The following is a 20,005-nucleotide window of genomic DNA, read 5'->3' as shown; positions in this document are numbered from 1 at the left end:
GCCTCTGCCTCCCAAGTGCTTCAATTAAAGGCGTGCACCACTGCCACCCACCCAGCTAGGACATTCATTTTTATGATCTGGGTCCCATTCACACAAGTATTTACTGGACATGGGGGGGTCTGGTATGCACGCCACAGCACACGATGGGGGTCAGAGGACTAGGAGTCAAACAACCTGTGGGACTCAATCCTCTCCTTCCACCCTGGGATTGAACTCAGGTCGTCAGGCTTGGAAGTGAGGACCTCTACTCACTGAGCCCCTTACTCACCGGCACCAGTAAACTTAGAAGATCCCTAATCACTGGGATATTTAAAAAGCGTACAAGACGGTAACTATGCAAGCCTAAAACATAACATTGTCAACTGCAGGTCTCATTCTGGTCCCGTATGCAGACAAATGAAAAATAAACAGCGCCGGGTGGTGGTGGTGGTGGTGGTGGTGGTGGTGGTAGTGGTGGTGGTGATGGTGGTGCACGCCTTTAATCCCAGCACTCGGGAGGCAGAGGCAGGTGGATCTCTGTGAGTTCGAGGCCAGCCTGGCCTACAAAGCAAGTTTCAGAAAAGGCGCAAAGCTACACAAAGAAACCTTGTCTTGGAAAAAAAACAAAAAAATTTAAAGAAATAAAAAAATAAAAATAAGCAGCAACAGAGACAAACAAGGTGCTCAGGGAATCCCGGCCTGGTCAGAGAGGATCTACCCTTCTCCTGACTTTAACAGCATGGGAGTGTCTTCAGTTTGAACTGTGGAGTCGTTCCAGAGACCAAAATTCTCCCAAGCCAAGTATCAATTAACCTACGCTGAGCCAACCACACGTTCTACTCACCAAGGTACCGTGGCTCATCTCCCTCCTCGCTCAGCTCATACTCCACCCGGAATCCCGACACGGTGTCGGAAGCCGAGACCCAGGAGACCACAAAGCTGCTGGCTGTGATTTCAGTGACAGACTCAGAAGTGGCCACCACGGGCGAGTAGGGCGCGGTCTCTCCTGTCACTGTGTTGCCTAGAGAAAAGGGGAATGAACACAAGCCGTCTGAGTAGCTAGAATGCTCACCCACCCTCTCTGTGCTCGGAGGATGTCAAAAAGAAAATGCAGGCACCGTTCACAAAAGGAAGCGGCCGAGAAGGAGAGATCCTTCTGCGAGGAGCCCGTGTCCGAGCAATGTGGGCACAGTCCCAAAGATGGCACCCAGCCCCAAGGATGGCACCCAGTCCCAAGGATGGCACCCAGCCCCAAAGACGCTGGATACGTACTGGTCACAGGCGTGCTAGCACTGGTGGTGAAGTCAAATCGTGTCACTTCTCTGTGCCCGTACTGCTGGATGCTGATGAGCTGACCCTCATATACCACACCTGGGGTCAGGCCTTTGATGGTGTAGGAATTGAGGTGGCCTGGAATGGTAGCTTCCTTCCAGCGGCCCACAGAGGTTTTCTGACAATTTAAAAAGAAAAACACGGCCCAAGCGTTGGCGAGGATAATCCCTCCAAGGTGGTGTTCAGTAATCTTCCAAGAAGGATCAAGGATTCTCACAGCTCCATTTTGGAAGAAAACGATTCGGTTCAGAGCGGCCTCTACTGAGTTTGTGGATGTTAATTAATGGCTAGGCCGAGTAGTTTACTGTGTGCCCGGGGTGGTTTGTTTGTTTCTCCTGCTAATCTTCATCTCCCTGCCAGAAGTGAAGAGCTTCACTGCTCCCACTTTACAGACGGAGAAACAGTTAAATGATGTTTTTCAGAGTCACACAGTTGAGGTGCTGAATACCTTCCTCATGGCTAATTATTGAATAATTTAATACCAGCATCCTCAACTCAGCCTCCCTCAACTTTTCCAGTAAACCAAGACCCATTTCTCTCTGAAGTGAGAAAAGGCCACACACTCTATCTTTCAACTTGGTGGGATACAGTTCAAGTTTCTGGCCTTACAGAGACTCTGGAAAGCATAACATTGCCTTGACTCAGATCCTGGGGCCATCACAAACAAGATTCAACTTGTCTGGTTGTGTGACTCATCCTTGGAAATGAACAACCCATCAAGAGCGGTTAGCCAACTTTGGGAAAGACTGCAGAAGAATATAGTTCAGTTTATTTAATCTTTTCCCTCCGGTTTACATTCTTATATCCTGTCCAACCTCATTAATATGTCATGGACCACAAAACTCATTGCAATAGATTGTGTGGAAAAGAAACACCCAGACTTCAAACAAGAAATCCTTTTAAGTGTAAATATTCTAAAGCGGTTTAAATATCAAATACATGTTTAATGCCTGGAGATTTTTTTTTTAAAAAAAGGTTATCCAATCAAGTTTGTAGATACTTCAAATGTTCTAGGGCCAGTTTATATTCTGAAGATAAATGGAAGTGGTCCAAGTATCCTTTAAATTTAAGTTTTAGCTCAAATATGCTGAAAGAAATTGAAATTAGCCGTTATGTTAGTTTAAAAATTAGCAATAAACTTCTATACAATGTAAGCTTTCTTGGCCATCAGAAGAAAATATCAGCATGTAAACTCTCAGATTGCCTACATAAAAACAAAACAAAAACAAGAACCAAAAAGGACTTCTTGGTTAAAATTTTAAGGAGACCTATGGGTGGGGCTCAGTTGGTAGAGTGTTTGCCTAGCATGGCCTGAGTTCAACCTCCAGCTCCACCTAGAGGGGGAGATGAACCACACCTGACACCAAGCACCAGGCAGAAGCAGTTCAAGATCTGCAGCTACAAAAGGAATATGAAACCAGTTTTTGCCAAATGACACGTCTCAAAGCACAGCAAAACCCAAACCAAAAAATACTCAAAAGAATTTAATCAAATGTGCGGATGTCTCAATTCCACGGATACTTCATACCTATCTGGAAATGTCCCTTTTGTAGTGGCTTTGCAAAAAAACTTCAGAGTTAAGTTCAAAGTAAATAGAAATGGTGATAAAATAAAAAGATGAAGAGGGACAGGAGCTATTGAAGGGGAGAAAAACATCACGGATTGATCGACATTGCCAGATGTTAAGCTGGCGACTGACTACTCAAGATGATGGAACACACAGTGCAAGTGAAGAAAAAGAATGATCTCAACAGCATGGATTTCCCCCAAAGAGTTTAAATTCACTGCGTGAGTTAATGTCACAAGTCAAATGTTTTTTGTTGTCTTGGATTATTTACAATTGGACAAGATTTGATTTTAGAAAGCACATTTTTCTCCTTTCTAAAATAGTGTTTTTCAAATTATGTCATGAACTTTGAAGAGAGCAGGTCTGAGAGGGACAGAGACATAAAAGCCTAATATACTAATAACCTCCTTAGTTTATGTTATTATACTGATAACCTCTTTAGTATAGTTTCAGCCTCTGGATGGCTAGAAAACTCTAGGGTTCATTTCCTTTCAGAAACCAACTACAATCCCTGCTCTGACCCTCCTTTCTCTCATTACCTCATTCCTTTCTGTCTAAATAACTTTAGAGGACCAAAGTACAGTTGACTTGATTGAGTCAAAGGAATGATATTCATTTAGCTGGTTTTCAAACTCTGGAAATAATTTGAAAATGCAATTTTACCTTTAATGGAGTTGCAAAGCATATAAAAATTTCAAATCTTTCCACATTGGATGAGAATAGTTGTAAGCATTATAATTTCTAAGAGCTTTCTAACACAAAGACCTAATTTCTTCTAGATACATTAAAAACAAACCAACCAACCAAAACCCTAAATCGACATGCCAATTCTCAATTTGACTGACCACAGACTGCCTAGACACTAAGAAAATAAAAATACTGTCTGACAAGTGATCAGATCTGTTGACTCAAAAGCAGAAACAACCCCGCAGAGCATCACATCCTAATCCAGAAAGGTCAGGAGTCTCAGAGTCCAAGGCTCCTTAGCTAATACTCACAGGTCTCCACCTGAGAATATACTTGGTGATGTGAGATGGCTCCGGTGCATTCCACTGGATGGGGTGGGAATTGGGTTGGCTGGGAGTCTCTGTGATAATTACTTGGACAGGACCAGTTGTGCCTGAAAATGAAAATGTGTGATTTCTTTACCTTATGCATTCTTAAAATTCATTACACATGGATGTCCACCCTTAAAGACTGTTGGCTTCTCAGGAAATATGAGCATAATAAACATGATTGCATTTAGCTACACCTTTTACATGTTGACATTAGAAACAGGTGTAATTCTACTTGATAATTATTGCCTTTTCCATAAGAAAGGCAATTAGATTTTTTTTCTCTAATAAATAAAACAAAACCACCCCGATGTCTCACAGCTTGCTTTCTTCTCTGCTTTCAAAGCACTGAGAGACAATTGTGAGGTCTCCGTAACATAAATAATGTAGTTCAGAATGCACACCTCATACGCCAATTTTATTAACGCTCTTTTAAGACAGATTCTGAATCGCGAGGCTTTCAGCCCAAATGGCTCTTCTAGGAAGGAAGCAACATTCCCAAGGCCGTACGGCATGATGTAAAACAAACATTTCTAAATGGGGTTGAATCCCGGACAAACAGACAAAGGTAATAATTAAAGACCCAGGTTTATTTCCCCATCCGGCTAAACCTTCTCTCCATTTGGAAAAAGACATCTAGTTTTCCTTTTACTTAAATGTACTCTAAGATCACTGTGGGTCAAACTGTTAAGAGATCAAGTTTTTTGTTTTGTTTTTTTAAGCAGTTACTAAGTGAAATGACATTTGGAAGCATACTTAAAAATTAAAATATTTTCACACTTTGATAATGACTAACAAAGATAGATTCAGTTCTTTTGCTTGAAAAAAAAACAAAATAAGAGAAGGGAATGAATTTTTTAGTATAGTGGATTCTATTCAGGATAATAATGAAATCTTGTTGAAAAATGTTTACAGAATGGAAATTGAACTTCTTCTCTTTTTCCTATCTTTGTCAGTCAAAGGTCACCTGTACAAAGTCCTTAGAAAAACATAAGGGAAGAATTTCTCACTGATGTTCTGCAAAACAGAACCAAGTTCTACATGTTGATAAAGTAGTACTCTACACTATGGGCAGTTTTCTGAATGCCCTTGGGAAAACTATATTGACTTTCAGATTTAATTATGGTTTTAGCTTCTAAATTCTTTGAAAACAAGGTTTTCTTTAGCAGGACAAATATGTAACTTACATACTTTTGTGACCTCCAAAAAAATTTTAGAATAATGTACTCACTTCCACACTAGGAATAATTCAGTTTGTTGAAGACTAACAAATATTCATTGAATCTTAATTTCAGTTAATGCTACAAGGTGAACGTCAAAATTCACACATAAAATTCTCAGCTCTGCCTCCTAAAGAGGCATATGATATGCTCCACACACCACACAGGTTGGTCATTTGACCACTTAACAAAAGTCATTTCCATGGCCTTCTAGAATCACCCCTTCCATGCACGAAGAGCTTCACAAATGCACATAGATTAAAAAACAAAATTTCAAACACTGTTTAAAGAAATTCCCTATAAATCAGTAAAAAAGAGATGTTTGTCCGTATGTTATTTGTGACAATCGCATAAGGTTGTTAAATATTGATCTTTTAGAGACATCCCACTATAATCTCTCAGGTAGAGAGACATTTCACAGGCATTTTATTTAGTGCATCAATAGTGAATGTGAAGATGGGAAAATATGTAATGATTAAATCTTCGTGATAAGTTAAGTCTACCAAGACGATACAAAGGACATTAACTGTCCACTAACCATACTCCTATGCAGAGGATGACGGGAAGATGAGAAAGGAAGGAAGACAGATGGGTTTCAATGGATAACCCAAGCGAAGCAGAACTATCAAAGCTTTGTTTCCTTTCTCAGACTTCCAGCACAGGCCTGAAATTCTAGTATTTTTTATTTCAATTTAATTTTTAAAATGCCTCTGTGGGTGAGGGTACACGTATGTGAATGCAGGTGCTGGCAGAGGATAGAGAAGTTAACTGGCCTGGAACGGGAGTTACAGGCAATTGTACTGTCCCGTGTCAGTGCTGGGAATCAAACTCATGTACATGAAGAGTATGTACTCTTAACCACTGAGCTACCTCCCTCTCCAGCCCCCTAAACTCATGGCATGCTCTACCCTTAAGGGACTGCCCTAAACAAGCAAAGGGGATTTTACAGCATTTTTGTGCAGAAATGAAAAGAAGAAAAAAAAAAATCGTCTAAGTTATTTCTTAGCTCAATTAAATTCCAGCCCATCACTACACTCTACACTACCACATTTGATTTAAAGACAGTAAAGTTAAGAGCGTAGCTCTCCTTTACACTATTTAGATTGAAATGTTTTTATAGTCCTTTTGATGCTGGTTAGGTGATGCAATTTTTCCAGTGGACCTTTCTGACATCTACGAGCAATTCCTACTGTGAAATCTTCACTTACAGGATGACATGTTATGCACTTTCAAAAGCAGCCGAAAATAAGGTCAGAATGAGTGATTTCCAATAAGGGTGACCCTGGAGAAGTTAAACATTCATGACTCTTTTTTTTGACTTGAACCAGTTTTCTCTACTTAATTTGCTGAGAGCTGTGCTTTTCCAGGTGCTTATTGACAAACCAAATTCCCGTTATCTTCTGTTAGTTTGTTTGAACAACCCCACCAACCCAGTAGGAAGAACAAACAGAGCAAGGCTCAGACACAATCTTTCAGCTATCTGTGGTCTTTTTTATGATTCCCACAACACGGAGCCTCACAGCTTAGGCAGGAGCCACTGAGCAAAGCCCACATGGAGATAAGCACCACACGGTGTCTAAGGTCAAGCACTCATCTCCGCACCCTGAAATCTCTTCTGTGTTCTGTGGGCTTCTGATGTGGCCCTTTTTAGAGACTAGGAGCAAAGTCCGCAGATATAACTCCAGCTAGGTGGGGTTCTGTCCCATCCAACTGGTCTACCTCAATGCTTGCAGCAAGACTATGTGGGTGGGCTTATTGTAAAAGAAAGGTCTCAAAAGAGAACAGATTTCAAAAAAATTGCCCTGCCAAAACCAACCGTAAACACAGTAAGCTTGTGTCCTTGGCCTGTAGCATTTAAAAATCCAGCCCTGCTAAGTATACATTTTCTGACTGTATAGCATATTTGTAATCAGATTTTAAACTATTAAATAGAGCAGGTATAGTAGTGCGCACCTGTAATTCCAGCACTCAGGGAATGGAGAAGAGGGTCAGGAGTTCAAGATTATCACTGGCTATATAGTAAGTTTGAAGCAACCCTGGGCTAGAGGAGACTCTCAAAAAGCAAAACAAAGCAATGATTATATATATATGTTAAGTGACTCTTAAACCTAATTCCAATAAAAAATACGTGTTAAGAGGCAGGTCACTCTGAGTTTTCATAAACCTGTGAAAGCAGTCGCCTCTCTTAGCCCTGACAATGTCTAAAGGCTGGGCAGAGGAGGATGTTCCCAGCTCATAAAAACAATGCACGAGTGACAGAGCGGCGTTCGGGATAGCTGACTGTCAGTGTGAAGGACAGGAGGGAACTGCGAAGCTGACTGTGCTGGTCTCCCTTAGTACAGATGTGAAGAAAGAATGCAGCTAACCAGTGTGTCTTTCACAGCAGTCAGAGCTAGGGCTCAAAGCTTGCTCACAGGCTCGCAATGCCTTTAGCTCCCGTAGATCACTCTGGGATGGTGACTCTCTTATGCAGAATTAATTTAATCTTAATTTTTAGTCTTAACTCTTAGGGACTTAATTTATTATTGTAATGTCTATTACATGCAGATTGTTATCTCGCTCCAAATCTTTTTGCTTCTGAATACAGGCCATGTTTCATGTCTAAAATTAGGGCCAGCAAGATGGCTCCGTGTAAGGAGCTTGCCACATACAAGCCTGGAGACCGGGGCCTGATCCCCAGAACCCACCTAAAGAAAAGTGAAGAGAGAACTTCACAAATTTGTCTCTGACCTTCACATGGATGCCATGGCACACCGCCTTTCCCCCACATACTCAGAGGATGATAACAAATTAAAATAAATAAATCATTAGTGGAGATCTAGGAGACTTTGCTGAAATGACTAATATCATAAATTTAGTATGTGTCATTACAGTCATTCAATGATTTTCAAATGTTTTCCCCAAAATTAATAAACACCTACAGCTAGGCGTGATGTCTTTGTAGAAGAAAACAAACAAACAAAAAAGCCAACAATAAATATTTTGGGGTATTTGAACTGTGTGGGTGCAGTTGACCAAGTTCCCCATTCCATCTCATAAACAAATGAAATTTAACCCAAGGAAGGGTTAAAGATGGCAGGGAACAAATTTATACCTCATATTGTACTTCCTACCCTCTGTCTATGTACGTGACTTCTCTGTAAGAAACAGAATGAGCGAATGCTTTTTACTTCCAGAGCAAGTCACTATTTTTACACACACACACACACACAGAGAGAGAGAGAGAGAGAGAGAGAGAGAGAGAGAGAGAGAGAGAGAGAGAGAGAGAGAGAAGATAAAATTAACTGCAATGTTTTCACCTAACGGAATGCTCTGCAGTGTATAAAATGCAAAAACGGTAACATGCACTCTGGTGCTTTTACCTGATGAACAGTGAAGAAAGAAAAATAACTTAAGTAAAAATGTGTTGGACAGTAATATGATAAGGGATGGGATTGAGACAGGCCCCCAATTTGGGCTTCCAAATATCAATGGAGACTGGCGCTGTCCTGTTATCATGACCACTCACAGGTCGGGTGTCAGTCTCAGACCTGCTTACCTGGGTAGGTCTGCAGAGGTTGGCAATGCCACTCCCCAATGCCACGGCCATAGCAGTAGCACTGGTATCTGACGCCATGCACAAACTTCTCCCAGGAATCACCAATCTGGTAGAATGTCCGGGTCTCTGAATCCTGGCACTGGTCTAGAACATACGCAAGGAAAAGATTAAAACAGTCCCAAACATGTCATTGTAGTGTGAGAGAGAATATTCTTTTTTTTTTTTTTTTTTTTTGGTTTTTCGAGACAGGGTTTCTCTGTGTAGCTTTGCACCTTTCCTGGAACTCACTTTGTAGACCAGGCTGGCCTCTAACTCACAGAGATCCACCTGCCTCTGCCTCCCGAGTGCTGAAATTAAAGACATGCATCACCACCACCTGGCGAGAGTATATTCTTAAAATAGGAATAAAAACTTGCAATTCTTCTTACAAATATAGTTAAAATAATAGTTGTACATGTATGGGTGTATAATGTGTTGTGTATGTGTTCATGTGCATGTAAGTGTACAAACACATGTGTGTGGAGCCATTTCCCAGCTCTAAAATAATATTTTGTTCAAATGTTTTACCTTATAGAAAAACTAGCAGTAAAAACTAAAACGTACGTATTGGGAAGGAGGGATATTTAGCTTTCTAAAGGGGAAACACTGCTAAATTTAAAATGTAAAGATTAAAATTTCAGTATATATTCATAATCTGAATATTACTTTTAAAAAATTAGGTATCAATTAAAAATGTAAAATTAGATATCAAAGTAACTAACTGACTTGCCATTTGAATAGCAAGAAAGAGCTTTGCAATGACTCCATTTTATATACTTCTTCAACATTCAGGAGCTAGTGTTACATTAGTGAGCTAAATTTTAAACACGAGCGGCTTCTATAGGCCAGCCTCTTGGGATCGCTCAGCTTTGCAGTCTCAGGCCAAACAAACCTCTAGGATCAATTTGTTTTCTCAGTTAGCAACCCGCCTCCTGCAGTAAAGGAATACGGGTTTTTGGAACAGGGCTGTTCTGAAGGTTGAACCTTCAGCATGAGCACAGACCTTTCTGTTACACAGGGAGCCAAAGGATGAAGTGCTTTGAAGGGAGGTATTTACCGGCTTAGCCCTTTACCCACGTTTCTGCAGTCAGTAAAAGAAAGTTCCCTTTTATGATTCACAACCAAAAAGCTTAACTCCACTCAAGTGAAGTAAAGCCACGCTTGCCACCGAAGGATGAGCAGCAGGACAGACTGCGCACTGGCTCACGATGAGAAACACACTTGGCAAAGCTCTCTGCAGACCACTGAGTCGGGTCTGGAGCGAAGGCAATCCGGCAGCAACAAAGAGCTTTCCTCATCCACCATCACCCCCCCACCCCACCCCACCCCCCACCACCCCCGGCTAACCATGCTCCACGGTGAAAAGTCTGCAGTCGGGGGCAGCCACTTACCAATGGGGTCGCACTTCCACCTGCCCCGGCCCTGACCGAAGCATGTACAGTTCAGCATATGTCCCTCCTCATGGCGCTTGTGGAACGTGTCGTTCACATTGTAAGTGATGTCGTCAACGATGCACTGATCTGTTCAAGGGACAGTTGGACAGGTGATGAACTTTAACTGATGACATAGAAGAAACTGTACTTTTTTTTCAAAGCATTAGGTTCTATTGTTGGATTTAACACCCGCTAAAACGTCGTTTCTACAGGCATAAAAATAAACTTTTTCAAAGCTTAATAACACAACTTTTATTCCCCTCTTATTCTGTCTAATAGACTTATAATTGTCATGGATTGGTCCATTAAAAGAAAAGCCATGGTAAGCTACAGCTTCCTCTGAAGAAACTTGTTTTTCAACAAATACATGTCTAAATCCCTGTAACATTTTTGTTTAGTTGATTATTTTATTTAAATTTCTGGTTGTTATCATAAGATGAGTAGAGAAATTTGTACAGCATATACTACAATTTGTGGTCTGGTTTCTGGAATGGATAGGAGGATGTGCTTGTTGGTTTTTGCCAACTTGACACAAACCTAGACATATCTGGGATGAGAGAATCCCAGTTGAGAAAATGCCTCCAGAAGACTGGCCTATAGGCTGCTGGGTGGTGGGGGCGGAGGGCACACCTTTAATCCCAGCACTCGGGAGGCAGAGGCAGGCAGATCTCTGTGACTTTCGAGGCAGCCTGGTCTATAGAGTGAGTTCCAGGACAGCCAGGGCTACAGAGAGAAACTGTGTCTTAAAAAACCAAAAAAGAAAGAAAAAAAAGCGGGGGGAGGGTGGGGGAAAAGAAATGATCATATCTTCTCTAGACAGAAACACAGACATAAATAACCTAGAGCTAGAAGGATCAAATGCCGATGCTGTCCCCTAGGAAGCCACCCTTTTGGCTCAACCTAAATTTACATTCTGGGACTGTTTCCAGAGCCCTAGAAGTGCTCAGCACTCTTGCCAGCTTTTCTCAACGGGCTGCTGGAAACCAGAAACTCCTCCAGCACACTAAGTGAATGAAAAGCCCGGCACTGGGTGCTTCCTCCTCTGCTTTGGGTAGGTGCAAGTTTTCACACCGTCTTTCTGTACCCTTGCTCATCAATAAACCAGCGTACCTCGGAGCTGGGAGTAGGGGATGCAGGCCCATTCTCCACGACCGTTACCAACACACGTGCACCTCATCATGTGGCCCAAATCATGCTGCTTATCCCACTGATCCCCAATGCGGTACATGACCCCTTCGTTGGTCGTGCAGATCTCCTCATGGGCTGTTTGGAAATGGATCAAGAAATACTTGATCAATGATCACGAGATCCAAATAGGAACACAAATAGGAAGTCATGGGTCTTGTTTGATGATTTTAAGAATTCTCATTGGGGAAGAAGACGTGCATGCACAGTGCTGGGTGAAGGTGGAGAGTTTTGAACTCTCCAGGGAAGAGCTAGTCCCGAGGGGACTGGAGAGAAATACCAGAAGGGCTACAGAATACTAGACTAGAAAAATCTCATACATTCGTGCTATTGATTCTCATTGTCCAGAAGGCTGGACCACAGCCTCGTGACTTCACCTGTTTCTGCTAGTTCAACTCTAGTTCAAAGGAAAACTGAGCATAAATAAAATCCCCTGGAAAAGGGACTTTCTTTCTCAAACCTAATGTCATCTTTCGTTGAAATGAGAAAAATAAAGTGTTCCCTTGTTCCCTTGCCTCTGACCACACATGACTGCGTAACACTCAAGTTCCTGATTCTACATTTGGAAAATCAAGTGTCTTCTACAGGACTCTCAAAGCTTAAAAACAAAATAACCAATACCTGATTCCTCTTTCTTCACTTAGGTAAACTAGGGACAGTTCAGTACTTGTCAGAAAACAATTTGACTTATTTCGATCACTTTGGTTCTTAAGAGCTGTGGTGTCTGTCAAACCAGCCATGTGCTGATTAGTCTGTGACTACGAGTCAGATTGCTTTAAAGATACATTTTGTGAATTTGTTTGAAGACTTACAAAATTGTAAAAGTACCTGGCATTGTGTTTTAGTTCTTGACATTTAATCCTGTCAATGGGACTTTATAAGCATATCGATAATCATTGCTATTGATGGTTTTCTCAACTTGCAACCGTAATACGTACATACATATATGGGTATCATACTTTCCCAAATTGTCTTAGGGAGAGATGAAGAGATCAGCATCAAGAGGCTGCTTAGTGGACCCCGTGCCTAACTCACAGGGCCTTGTCTTACCAGCCATGGGGCAGAATCCAAACTTCTGGTCCACATCATAGTTCTGGGTTGTCCCACACCATTTCATGTTATCCCGCCTGCCCTCCGAAGTACAGTCGGTATAATTGCGGTTATTGTACAGGAAGGGGAAGTGGCACAGGGCCCCGTTGGAATTCCCGCCTCGAGTCTGAACCAAAACTGCCCAGGAAAGAAAACAAACAAACAAACAGGAAGATTACAGCTCAGCTTCTGTGTGTACAACAAGGAGAGGCCACCAACGGCTTAGCCAGAGCCGGGTCCCGGCTGCTAATTCCCAGAGGGCCTATCGCAGAATAAAAGGTATCTGATAATAGAGTCCTAAGCTTCTTAGTGGATTTTCATCTTCACTTTCAAAATAGATTTAAATCTCGTGTTCTCCCAGCCAAGAAGGAAAAAGAGATTAAACGATAGCTTTGTGTAAAATATGGCTCTAAACAGAAGATAAGTGGAGGCACCCTTGACATTTATCCTGTGTGTTCATCGGCTCTGTGGGATCATCCACTGATTTCAATACTTGAGTGTCTTTAATCGTATCGTAATCCCTATGTGTCAAAATAATCACACCCCAGGGCCTTTTCCCTTGGTGTCATTTCCCTAGTGGTGCTAAGGGCCATGAGCCTCTGCTGCGGAACTGGCTGTGTCTCTGGGTCCAAACAGATCAAAGCGGTGTTTCTTGTGCGGCCTCACAATTAATGATTGACTGCGGGCAAACACAAGGGCTTTTCCTCACTGCCCCGGCTACTCCTGGGACACTCACCGGCATGGTCTGTACAGAAAGAATACTTCTGGTCTTGCTCATAATTTGAGGTCGTGCTACACCACAGATGTCCATCCTGCCGTCCTTCTGTGGTGCAGGAGTAGAAGGTCCTACCGTTGTAGGTGAAGGGAAGGACACAGGGCTCCCCGTTCGAGTTGCCACCGTAAGTCTGGGTCACAGCTACAAGCATAACCAAGAGTCTCGGTCAGAACAGTTGTGCCCCACCCCCACCTCACCCCAGCGGCAGCAAATTTCTAATTTAAATGGAAGCTGAGTGTTTGTGCCGCTAAAGGCACAAAGTGAGAGACATCTGGCAAACGGCAATCAAAATGTATTATTATTTAGGATAGAGCCATGGGCCAGAGTTCCTCTGTTAGTGTCCATGAGAGCCATTTCTGCTACTGTGACTCAGTTTCTCCATTTGCAAAGCTTTATTAATTATCGTCCAGAGATGACAGAGAGAGATTTATGGTTATATTCGTATCTGAAGAAATAGTATGCAAGGCTATTCTAGGGGGAAAATAATGAAAGATAGATGTGCTTGTAACTTAGAAGAGGCTGTGAGTTGTTGAAAGACATCTATAATGGCAAATTTAAATACAGATTATTCGCTATTCAGAAAACCAGGAGTCTTATAATATCACTTTTGGCAAACACAGATAACACAACGCAGTTTGTTCCTCATGAAGAAAATACACAAAGTAAAAAGACTGGAAGAAAATGTCAACCATTGTGATTTTTATCATAAGAGGCTAAGACTATAAACTATTCTGGTTTTATTGTTTTACATTTTTTACAAAGATGTTGCACAGACTAAATATGAGTTCCCCGGTGTTATTGTAGAGAGATGCTGCCTACCTGTCTCCTGGCAGCTGACTCCATTGCCCAGGCAAGTGCACAGCATTTGCTTGTTTCCCTGTGACTTCAGCCACTGCATCCCCACAGAGTAGACCACCCCGCTGTCTGTGACACAGTGGCCATATGGAGCGGGCTGGAGGTGAGTCTGCGGTTGGTAAATCGCGGTTCGGACGTCTGTGAGGGAGCCAGATCCTAGGAGCGTGAGAATGCAAAGTTATAAAACTAGAAGAGAGGAATCAACGCGTCCAGAGTCTTGGCCTGACCCGGACAGAACTTGAATGAAATGTTCCTCCCATTCTGAGTTTTAGCTTTTGCATTCAGCCCAAGAAGCGATCCACAAGACCCCTCCAGATAACCTCACCTGAGCCACCAGAAAAACACATCTAAGTCACAGACATTATTCTGCCACCCAGAATACCTTCAACCAACCTTCAGTCATGCCAGGAAGCCTCTTGGTCTGTCAACTCCACACTCCTCCATAGCTCTCCTCCTGCTTGGCTGCCAGCCCCTCCCTTCCACCTCGTAAGCTTCAACCCACTGACCTGCTCGCTGTTCCTGGATGCCATGTCCCTGCCCTCCCTTCACGAATCTCCCTTCACCTGAAATGGTCTGTCTCCTCCTTCTTCCCTCACAGCCCTCATACACACAGTGTGGGGACCTTCCTCTTCCTGAGAGACCCCGCCAATCCACAGCAGACTTCCTGCCCTCTCTGAAACTGCACTCATAGGAGGGTACCCAGGATAGCCACGGACTTCCTGTTAGCCCCTCTTCCTGGGTGCTGTTACTCAGTAGACTTACTTAGGGTGTGTGTGTGTGTGTGTGTGTGTGTGTGTGTGTGTGTGTGTGTGTGTGTTCCTAAAACTAGTCAATCCTCACAAGTTTTCTCGGATAGTAACACATCAGAATGTGCTATCTTCTCTTGGAACTTTCAGAAAATCTGTCCTCTGAAGGCCAGAGCCCACAGCAGCAGCAGAGCTCATAGGGCAATGACTAGAGAATCTAGCATCTCCCCCTCGAGGCTGAGCGCTAGGACCCGAAGATACCTCAGAGGATGCCAATGGTGTCAAAGACCACATACAGAAGAACACCAAGGCCCTCGTAGAATAGGTTGTTTTGTTTAACAGTGTTTCTCAAACATTTTAATAACAAAGTACCTCAGTATACTATCAGTAATGACATAAAAATAGTTAGCACATGTTATTTATCCCAGTTAACTCCCAGTTAATCCTTCATCTAGTTCAATAGGCTGACACTTGTCACTGTTCTCTTTCACCAATTGCTACTTCATTGATGATAATTAGATAATGTAGAGATCATCAAATCTAACCTTGTTTGCTTTCACAAGAATTAATTAGGTCAGGATAAACTCATCAAAAGGGAAAAAAATCTAATTACTATTAGCTAAATGATTGATTGCTAAGAGGCTAAGTAACAAGGCTGGGATATCACATAGTCAAACACTAGATGAAAACACAAAGCACAGGATTGGGAAGGCACACCTCAAAGGCTGTGTTGCTTTCTTCAGATTTGTGTGTGTGTGTGAGAGAGAGAGAGTGTGTGTGTGTGTGTCTTATGCAGAACAGGCTTGACTAGAACTCACTAAGTAGCCAGGGATGACCTTGAACTTCTGATCCTCCTACCTCCACTTCCTGACCCCTGGGATCATAGGTACCACCAACACCCCTATTTCATTTGGTGATGGGGCTCGAACCCAGGACTTCGTGCATAGTGGGCAAGTACTCTGTGTAAACACTCTCAACCCTTCTTCAGACTCTCACAAAACACCTGTGGTCCAAATACCTTTACCTCTTTAGTTGTTCTTTTAAATTCTAGACAATAACTACTGTTTGTTTGTGTGCTGGGAATTGAACCCAGGGCTGTGAGGATTGTAAGTGCGTATTACACACTCATTCACTATTATTCATGCGTGTGAGTGAGGGTCCATGTGTACATGTTTGTGCACATGTGTGTGGAGAGCACTTGCATGTGGAAGCCAAAGATCAAGCCCAGAGCCAATCATCTTGTTCTCTAAGACAGTGTCTCTCACTACCCTGGAACCCCTGCCTAGTAGGGTAGGGCGGCTAGTCGGTGCCGCCATCCTCCTGCCTCCACCTTCCTGGTGCAGGGATAAGACCACCACGCCTGGATTTGCATGCTGGTCCTGGGCCCTGAACTCTTGTTTTTCATGCATAAAGCACTGTACTGCTGGAGCCGTGACCTCGGTCTCACTGTTTTTCAAACCTCTGTTCTACCTTGTGGAGCTAAATTCCATTGCTCAACCTCCAAGACCCTTTTTTTCTTCCATTCAAAATTTTGTTCAAAATATAGAGTGACTGTTTTTAAACAAAATTATGGAAATGTTCTCAGCTGAAGCTCTATAAAGCATCTGCAAATGGTATGTCTGTCCAGCTACTCCCCAGTGTCGGCGCCTCACCGGCTGATGTGCTCTGGAGAGCATGTCGCTCACACTTCCATTCCCCTCTGCCGTTGCCTGTGCAGATGCACTGGAGCATGTTTCCTCGGTTGTCCTTCTTGCTCCAGGTGTCTCCAATCCTGTAGGACGTCCGGGTGTCCTGATCATTGCATCGGTCTGTTGTGGAAAAAGAAGCATTGAATGTAGAATTCCGGTAGTAAACGACAAGCAAGCATTCACTGAAACAAAAACAGCAGTGTTGTAGTTGAACGCTTCTAAGGGGCTGTTGGTGTAACATGCCCATACCCAGTGCTGGGGCTGCAGATACTAAAATTCAGATACGCGGGGTCACGTTTGTTACAATACAGTCCCATCTCTCCAATTTGCAAAAACAACTTGTTCAGTATCTTTCACTGATTTAAAAAAACAAAACATTTTTTTGAAAACGTTTTACATTGCTTCTTGGACCCAATGCATTCTCTGACATTCGACTATTCTTTTAACTCCTTAGTGTCTTCGAGACTCTCTCTCGGTAGTTACTGCATATGGCCCTGCTTGCAATAGCCAACCCTCTTCACAACTCTAGGCACAACACGGGGGTGGGGTGAGGGTGGGGTGGGTAGGCAGTTGTTAAAGGGTCTTTGCCTATTGCCCCAGGGAAGCCATAAAATGCTTAAAGCGTCCATTCCTCCATTTGTTATGTAAAAGACTTTCCCAGGAACAACAATTTCTTTGGCTTAGAAGGGTCTCTTTTCTTGCCCTACCCTAAAACACCTGCTTCACAAGTCAGCAAACAAAATCACTCACACCTGTAATCCCAGGACCTGGTGGGTAGAGGCAGGAGGATTTGGAGTTTAAGGTCTTTTTTAGCAACATAGTAAATTCTAGGCCAGCCAGGGCTTTTTAAGAATTTATCTTGCCAGGCAGTGGTGGCGCACGCCTTTAATCCCAGCACTCGGGAGGCAGAGCCAGGCGGATCTCTGTGAGTTCGAGGTCAGCCTGGTCTACCGAGCCAGATCCAGGACAGGCTCCAAAGCTACACAGAGAAACCCTATCTCGAAAAACAAAACAAAACAAAACAAAACAAAAAAAACTGTTCTGGAGTTAAGGAAGTTGTCTCATTATTGCTGTGAAAAAAAAAAAAAAAAAAAAGCTGGCCTCAGGCATCCTTACTGTCCCTTATAAGATTCAAGTCTTAATTGCTGCTTCTGTGTTCAAATTTCCCTGTGTAGAATTTCAAACTAACAACAGCCTTGGAATTTGCTGAAGCCTGGTTTTAAAATGAATATAAAATCAAAGCTAAATATCTTGAATGTGCTTTATTTGTCTAGCTTAAAATAGTTAATTAAAAATACCAGCCAAGATCAAATTCGCTAAACAAAAGTAGATCATGGAAAACAATCAAACATTTCCCCCAAACTAACTGGTTCATTAGATCTTTAGCATTTAAAAACATGACGATCTTCTGAGGTCTTCTGAGACCTTTGTGGCAACATCTAATTCTGGGCCACCGACATGGCTCAGTGTTGGTAAAGGCACTTGCCACCAAACCTGACAACCTGAGCTCGCTGGACCCTGCTTGGTGGAGAGAATCAACTCTTTCAAAGTGTCCTCTGACCTCTACCTGCACACTGTGGCATGTGTGCCTCCCACCTCTACACACAAACATAAACGGATTTAGAAAGAAATCCATTTCAAACTCTTACGTATCCCTTAAAACTCCCGATAGCAAGCTAAGAAGTTTCTCCAAGAAAAATCATTTGTTCAATGAAATTTTATAAGCGCTCACTTTGTATGAGGGGGTATAGGGAGGGGAATATGAACTGAACAATAAATAGCCTGGCCTTCAGAGAACACTTAGTAGGTCAGAGATGAGGAAGGCTTCTATCTATTCAGTCATTTACAAAGCACAGCATTAGAAGTGTCAACAAAGATACTGAAAATAGTACTGGGAAGGTTCAGGTGTGACAACACTCTTAGTTGAGGTCTTGACAGAAAGCACTGACCAGCAAAGATCTTCCTCTGATCTCCGTTCTTGTGTGTTTAAGGGTTTGCCTACATCAATGATTGATTTTTTTCCTGACTCAGCATTTACAGCAATATCTAAGTTGCAAAGAGGCGAGACCCTTAATAGTCATAGTGTAGCTCAAGACTAAAGATGGGTTATAATTAAAACAGTCTGTTAGCTCAATAAATGAACACACAGAAATTGATTCCAGGTTCCTATTGGAAGGATAATACTGAACACTTTTCATTTTCACTAGGTTTTTGTTTTGTAAATAAATCTTATTTAAACTTCAAACACAGAAGGAAATCTGAACTTTCAGAGCTTTTTATTTCCATGTCAATAGCTCCCTCGTGTCAAAGGATTTATTTACATACTACTTTAGGGATTTAATTGTCCTTAGTAGTAGGAAAATATCTCAGTGATAATCTCCAGGTCTAAGATGACCCATTCAGCAATTGAATAAATACTAGGGCTCTTTTTACTAGCTGACTGCCTAAGATAGTATTGACTTGAGAACTGCCTTTTCTACTTATTTAGTGTTCTCTGGAGAAGCAGAATGTGTTAGTTAGTTTTACAATTTTTCTGGACATCTTAAAGTTGCCAAAGCATGTTGATGTGCTGGGTCTCTTCCAAGTGACACAGCATTACAACTCTCTCTAGGAATCCTGAAGCCACCACCAGTAGGCTGCATTTTCAACAGAAAAGAGTTAAAACCTACTTCTGGAGGTGCATGTGATGCGCCCATTGCCTTCGCCCAGACAAGTACAGTCCACCATCATCCAGCCTTGGTAGGGCTTTTCCCAGGTCTCGCCCACCACATAGGAAGTCCCAGCAGCATGATCAAAACATTTCTCAGCTGTAGAAGAAATAAGAAAACAGAGAAAGAGGGAGAAAGGAGAGAGAGAGAGAAAGCTATTTAAAATTATAGTGTCTCCCTGTAATTTAAAGTGTAGTGTGTAAGCAAAAACCCAGCCACATTTTTTTTTAAGTAGCACTCTGTTCAGAAAAGAAGGCACACCCTGCAGCTAAGCACATAGCAAGTAGCCAAAGCAAAAGGAAGCCCTGGGCCAGTTGGCAGGCAAATTCTTTTCTCCTAATGAGTACATAGACTGCATTTTCTGCCAGTTCCCAAGCTTTCCACTAGCATTTCAAGTGGAAAGAATCAATGTATACACCCTGTGGGAGATGATTCTTGCAAAAATCCCAATCTTTTTTTTTTTTTTTTAAATCTTTAATTCATTAATGTGGTGCTGGGGATTGAACCCAAGACCTTATGTTTGCTTCAGCAAGCGCTCTATCAATAAACTATGTCCCTAAACCAAATCCCAATCTGGATTATGAATGACTTAAATAGAACAAGAAGGAAGCTATTTAAATTTTAGACTTCTATAAAAATCAAAGACAAAACAAATCTGAAACACAACAACTATGATTGGAAAACTAGGAAACAGACACAAAAAAACATTTGGATTCACAGAGTACAAATGAGGCTGAGACTAAAAGAAAATGTTTATTTTTAGAGAAATTACCAAGGTGTGACCAGAGCCACATGC

At 42.3% G+C, this 20,005-nt stretch overlaps 1 protein-coding gene across 8 annotated transcripts in view; it reads right to left on the bottom strand.

The window, feature by feature from the left end:
• The window catches only part of Fn1 (fibronectin 1), a 73,206-nt gene that overhangs the window by 48,648 nt on the left and 4,553 nt on the right, over nucleotides 1–20,005 (bottom strand). For all 8 annotated transcript variants that reach the window (XM_059278056.1, XM_059278058.1, XM_059278061.1 and 5 more), the window contains exons 5-15: nucleotides 19,171–19,308; nucleotides 16,466–16,621; nucleotides 14,032–14,223; nucleotides 13,174–13,353; nucleotides 12,399–12,575; nucleotides 11,274–11,426; nucleotides 10,122–10,250; nucleotides 8,692–8,835; nucleotides 3,877–3,998; nucleotides 1,252–1,429; nucleotides 824–1,000 (exon numbers count right to left, since the gene is read on the bottom strand). In XM_059278056.1, the coding sequence (XP_059134039.1) occupies nucleotides 824–1,000; nucleotides 1,252–1,429; nucleotides 3,877–3,998; nucleotides 8,692–8,835; nucleotides 10,122–10,250; nucleotides 11,274–11,426; nucleotides 12,399–12,575; nucleotides 13,174–13,353; nucleotides 14,032–14,223; nucleotides 16,466–16,621; nucleotides 19,171–19,308 (1,746 nt within the window). The remainder of the gene's footprint in view (nucleotides 1–823; nucleotides 1,001–1,251; nucleotides 1,430–3,876; nucleotides 3,999–8,691; nucleotides 8,836–10,121; nucleotides 10,251–11,273; nucleotides 11,427–12,398; nucleotides 12,576–13,173; nucleotides 13,354–14,031; nucleotides 14,224–16,465; nucleotides 16,622–19,170; nucleotides 19,309–20,005) is intronic.

The sequence above is a fragment of the Peromyscus eremicus genome, chromosome 13, assembly GCF_949786415.1.
Source record: "Peromyscus eremicus chromosome 13, PerEre_H2_v1, whole genome shotgun sequence".
In the NCBI taxonomy this organism is placed as follows: domain Eukaryota; kingdom Metazoa; phylum Chordata; class Mammalia; order Rodentia; family Cricetidae; genus Peromyscus; species Peromyscus eremicus.
Note: the sequence above shows the minus strand (reverse complement) of the source record. Positions and strands in the feature narration are given on the sequence as shown.